At 37.4% G+C, this 6,000-nt stretch overlaps 1 protein-coding gene across 1 annotated transcript; it reads right to left on the bottom strand.

Moving 5' to 3' along the window:
- Nucleotides 1-4,701: 4,701 nt before the first annotated feature.
- Nucleotides 4,702-5,655, bottom strand: gpr65 (G protein-coupled receptor 65). Its single transcript, XM_074692458.1, has one exon. It carries the CDS (start codon nt 5,653-5,655, stop codon nt 4,702-4,704), a length of 954 nt encoding a protein of 317 aa, XP_074548559.1.
- Nucleotides 5,656-6,000: the final 345 nt, after the last annotated feature.

Below are 6,000 nucleotides of genomic sequence, written 5' to 3'. Positions count from 1 at the left end.
CCAATCAGAAGGAAGGGGGTTCTGAAGCAAGACGCCTTAAAGGGACAGCAGCTACAATGAAGTATGTCTGATAGAGGAATAAATAAAGATAAATAAATTATTCTAAAATACCAGTTTGAGACAAATACAGACTTTCTGAGCTGTAAATTATGTGAAGCTATTTTTGGGTAAGTATAAAGCCTAAAAAAAAAGTACAGTACTCCCTCTTTAAAGTAATAGCAGAAACTCAGTCAGACTGCCTCTCTGGCTTTGTTCAAACATCTTTTCTGTTTCCAACACTTGTCCCAGAAGTAGAGCTTCCACCCTGAGCCATTTGTGAGAGGACAATGGCTGCCAAGTGCATATTGTGAATGGGCTTCTTGAGAACTTTAGCTTCCACAGGAGCTGCCTGTCCAGCTTCATCGTCTTCTAACCCGGAAGACTCCAGCTGTCTGTTCACGTTGAATCATACATTTCAACAATGGGGGCAGGACATTCAGAGCGAACTCCGTGTCGTCCATCTCGAGAGACATTATCGATCTCCACTTTGTCATCTCATAGCGTGGTGGCTATTTTTAGCTCAGTAGCCTGGTACAAAAGGAATTCTAATGAATGGAGAGTGGAGGTTGAGTCCCTGCTGGATCAATAGCTGTGCAAGCATTTACAAAGCAGGCATGTACAATTAACCCTACACGGTGTATGATTTTGAAAATGTAGCCTTAGGGTAACTGAATATACTACACAGAACAGTTAGAGCTTGTAAACAAACTACTCACCTTGATTGTGCATGGTTATCAAAACACAACCAAAGCAATGAACACAAAAACTGCTTAAAAGCTTGATTTACATCCCTAATAATATTTTATTTTGTTTCAAGGGAGAAAAAAACTGTATATCTAAAATGACTGATACTTTTTACATTTCTGGATTAACAAGCTGGATCGCACTTGACACACACATTTAGTCACCACTGGCCATGAGATTGTCAGGAAACACTTTGAGTATTTTATTCACTCTATCACAAGCTGAATGTGATAGCTCCTGTTGTTTTTTTAAACTACTGAATGTGATGCTGTTGATTTTTTACTCACCAAGCATGTTTGCACCTTTGTTCGCTTCTTTTTGTACAAGCAAAGCACTTCGGTGGAATTTCTAGTTGAATTGTAAAATATGAACTACATTTTCTTTCTTTCTTTTTTTAAACTTCCTTTATGGTTTTTACACTGAAGCTTGTTTGATTCAGAGTTGCACTCACTGAAATATCTGTTTTGAGTCTAGTTGTAATGCAGAAACTTGTGGCGCTGTATCACAACATTTAAAAATTGGGATATTAAATGTATCACTAGCATGCTTTTTTTATGCTGAGCCAGTCACACACACACACACACACACACACACACACACACACACACACACACACACACACACACACACACACACACACGTACACACACACACACACGTACACACACACACACACACACACACACACACACACACACACACCTTATTTGTACCTTATTTGAATTGTACGACCTTTTCCATGAATTTGACCACAACCTGTGAGAAGTTGAGTATTTGTTATGTACAGTTTCTTTTATGAACAGATCACATTAAATGTAGTGAGTGCCTTTAACTACTTAATAAACATGACATGAGAAATGTTAACAGCGATAACTGTGTTATGAATAAATGCATTGGCTTTTTACTTAATAATTTGCTGGTGCTGTAACAGAGGTCATAGGAAAGGTTTGCTTTTTAAAGTCTGGAAAGAAGAGGGTCTGGGGGGGGGGCTGTGACTACAACCCTTATTATATCAAGACTAACAGGTAGACAATGGTTCTTCTCTTACATCACAGGAGCTTCTTGTCCCCAGAGGCCACTTTTGCTTCAAAGACACCAGGGGTGATCAAGGGAGTGTTTCAATCTATAATCTGACTGTTTGGTATTCCTAAAAATCCTTGTTTTGTGCACTTTACCTTTAAGATTCACATCTAGAAATCCAAAGGATGGATATAATTCTGATTCATGCCTAAACTTGCTCACACAACTTTAGCCCAGGTCAAGACCATAAAGTGCTCATGGCTGATAGACGGTGCTTTGATGTTCAAGTGACAGGTATCATCTGATACTGCTAAAAAAAAAGATTTGGGGCTTCTCTCAGCCTTTTTATTGTATTAACAAAGTAAAAAATATTGATATTACATGGTAGCACGATGCTGCCATCTCTTTAGTTATAAAGTAGTAGTAACATAGTAATTAATTAATTAATTACATTGGACAGGATACAACAGGCTAGACATCATTGATATAAATATTAATTCATAAACCATGTAATGATATTGTTTTGGTTTCTCAAAGCCATATCTACAGAGATGATATGGTAATACTATAGTAATAAACCAGCAATAACATGTGAACATGATACAGCAGACTAACCATGACTGTGAAAAATAGCAATACGAACAGCCTGCACAATCGACCAAACAAAATAATTGGTTTCTTACAGTCATCGTTGTGGTACTAGTGAAGTAATAACATAGTGATAATATTGTAAAAACTTCTGCAAGAACATTGGGATGGGATACAGCAGCTAAGACAAAATTAATGTAAACAACAATACATAAACCATGCAATAAAAGAAATAAAAAAGTTCTTATGTCCACCTCCAGAGTAATAATATAGTAATTACTTAGTAATAAACTCCAGCCATTACATAGGGGGCCAGGATACAGCAGACTAGACATGACTAATGTTAATATCAATACATAAACATGGAATTGATATGGATGGATATTCAAGACATTTCTTAGGAATAGTATAGTAACAATATAGATAAAAAAATGGATTAAAATTCAACAATAATCTATTCTTTTGCTAAAAAATTGTAGTCAAAGTGAAAATGTTAACCAGCATACTGTGCAAATTTTTAATGTTAATAATAATCATAAATAAATGTCACTATCTACTGAGCTTCTTTGATACACATTGTACATCCATGATGTGATAAGAGGAAAAACACAAGTCACAGAAAACAAAGTTAAAATACTTGAAAACTAAACAAATAAAACACAATACATCATCAAAACCTTGTTTCTCTGAAAACTTGAGGTTATTTTCCATCTTTTCTCACTAACCTTTTTCTTTTTAATGTACATTACTTATGTATCTGTCTCTCCGCAGCTTTTCGGTAATCAAGCAACAAGACTGATTATGTAAGTGACTCTCAGAGTGTCACAACATAGCACTGAGATATCCACGGGTGCATGTCTCGCACAGAACTATAGTTGTGTGTGTGTGTGTGTGTGTGTGTGTGTGTGTGTGTGTGTGTGTGTGTGTGTGTGTGTGTGTGTGTGTGTGTGTGTGTGATTCCGTGGAGGTTTTTCCTTCAATGTTAATGTGAGACCCAATCAACACATCTTGTCATCCTTATTTTCTTCCCTTTTGTTCTCAGCAAAGGATTTTATTCTTTGTTGATTTATTATCTTTTCTCTATATCTGGGATGTTTTCAGAGGTGGGCTTAGTTACTCGTGGACATTACTAGAATGCAATCATGAGCTTTCTGTGGCACTATGATCCAAGACAAATTTTCTTCAGGAGACCAAAAAGTTCATCCTCAGTCATCCTCAGCCTTATTCTTACCCATCAACAGACATAAAACTTTGATGATGTTTAATCCCTCAGTTCTCTTCAAAAACACATTATATCCATAAAGATGAAAGGATTTCTTTGAGTCTTTAAATTCAATTAGCAGTCACTCAACTTGTCTGTGATCTTTCTTACTATATGAGAACAGGGTTTGGATATTTCCTCTGTCAGGTAAAGACATATCTCTGGGAGGAACCAGTTTTCCTTCATTGCTGCATGGACAGCGCGCTGGTGCCACATTCTGGTGAGAAGTTTTAACATCTTTCACAAATTCTAATTCAGAAAGAACAAGGTAAAAGAAACAATGTTCATTTGGAGTACAGATTTGAGTTATTGTTTCTTGATGTCGGTGTTAAAACTCAAATAAAAAAAAAGTAACGCCTGTAATTGATGATAAATAGATTTATCATATGTCCAGTTCTGTTTATTCATGTTTTACATAGTCATGACGAAGTAAGTAAGTGTCAGTGATTTCAAGAGGATGTCAGTGGAGATGTTAGTGCAGCAACAATTGGACTTTATGACGGGCTGCGTCTTTATTTCAATAATGAATAAAGGAGTACTAAATAAACAAATAAAAACAATTACATGTCTTTATTCGACTTTCAAAACAGTTTTGAAAACAGGTTCACTATTTGTGTCAAAGTACATATTCTCCTGCTAGTTAAAAAAATAAAAAATAAAAATAATAGATGAGATGCAGAACACTGATTGGGGTAGGGGTGTGGGAAAATCAACCTTCCAAAATAAATTAATTAATTAGAAATAAATTTAAAAATCACAATGACATATTTCATCCTCTACTGCAAAAGTATAAAGAAAAATAGTAGTTACATTTTCTATCACACAATACACACACATTTCACACACATAACATATCCTCTTTAACAAACAGAAAATATTAGAACTGTTTTCCATCGTTGTCGCCACAAGACCCCAGAGGAGATAAAGTCAGGATGATGTTTCCTAACAATCACCTTTTTCCCACTACACTTCGTGTGATGACTTTTTGCTATTTGACAACTTTCTTTAATGCAGAAATATTAGAAGTTACATATCCTTCAAACATTTTATTAAACGGACACCACACCTTCACCTTTGCCTCTCTTCTTGAACCGAAACAAGAGGACTACCTGATTGACATTTGCCTTTCCTGTTCTGGTAATAAAGCAATAAAGGAGAGGGTCTGCAAGGCAGTTAAGGCTTGAGATAGCTTGGCTGATCTTGTAGGGATACTGGATCCATGTAAGACTCTTGCAGTCATTCAAGAATGAGCAGATGAGCATTATGATGTGGACTGGTCCTAAACACAACAGAATGCTGAGCAGAATGACTGTCAACAGCTTTGCAATATGTTTGCGTTCATGTTCCTCAGTAGCTTGATTGGTTTTCAGTGCTTCAAAGAGCCCCCTGGTGGAGAACGCCACCAAGAGAACAGGGAAAACAAAACCCACAAAGAAGCATGCAAGATTGGCCCAAAGGCTGCCCCCTGCATGTAGCTGGGTGACGTCGAAGCATGTTGCAATATTTTTGTTTTCATGATACAACTCCTCCCAGGCAATGGTAGCAGCATTGAAACAGACCACCATCACCCAAATGGCAACACTGACCACTGCTGCAGTGTCAACTTTCCTGAAGAAGGTGTACTTCAACGGGTGAACAACAGCAAGGTACCGGTCAAAAGCAATGCAGCAGAGCAGACCACTACTTGTGTAAAAGTTAGTGAGGAGTAAATAAATAGACATCACACAAATGTGGCTTCCATGGATCCACAGTCCCCTCCACAGGAAGTCTAGCCACATGGAGAGGCCCATCGCAAAGATGAGATCACTCAGGGCCAGGTTGAATAGATACACACCAAGTTCGTTCTTCTGTCTGATGTGCTGCACGGACACGTAGAGGGAGAAGACGTTTGATGGGATGGCAGTTAGGATGATGGCGGTGTACAACAACAGAAACAGCATCTGGAATGAGTCGTCAGCTGGGAGACAGTTTGAATGGCTGGTGTTGAGGGTGAAGTTTTCCATTGTGGAGTGGGTTTTTTATTCTCACACCTTGTAGAGGAAAGACAAATAATATTGAAAGCTGTTTCATTAAAGGGCTGATGCAATGATTCTACATGTTAATGGTAAACAGTAAGACTCTGATCTGAATTTACAGCTAGATTCCTTGACCTATGGTCCCAATGGTCAAATAGTGCTAAGAAGAGTAGCTTAAAATTTACAACTAAGGATCTTGGTAATTCTGTGACACTATGTCCATATTGTGCCACAATGCAGGTGCTTAAACAGACATTACAGCAGTATCTCTTTGTCTTATCAGCACAAACTGTTTGACAGATATTAACAAAATAACATGGACTTTCTTTATTT

Source organism: Halichoeres trimaculatus, unplaced genomic scaffold (genome assembly GCF_033239565.1).
Source record: "Halichoeres trimaculatus isolate MK-OKI-2021-1 unplaced genomic scaffold, fHalTri1.1 fHalTri1_scaffold_17, whole genome shotgun sequence".
Taxonomy (NCBI): Eukaryota; Metazoa; Chordata; class Actinopteri; order Labriformes; family Labridae; genus Halichoeres; species Halichoeres trimaculatus.
The sequence above is the reverse complement of the archived record's forward strand: the minus strand, read 5'-3'. Positions and strand labels throughout refer to the sequence as shown.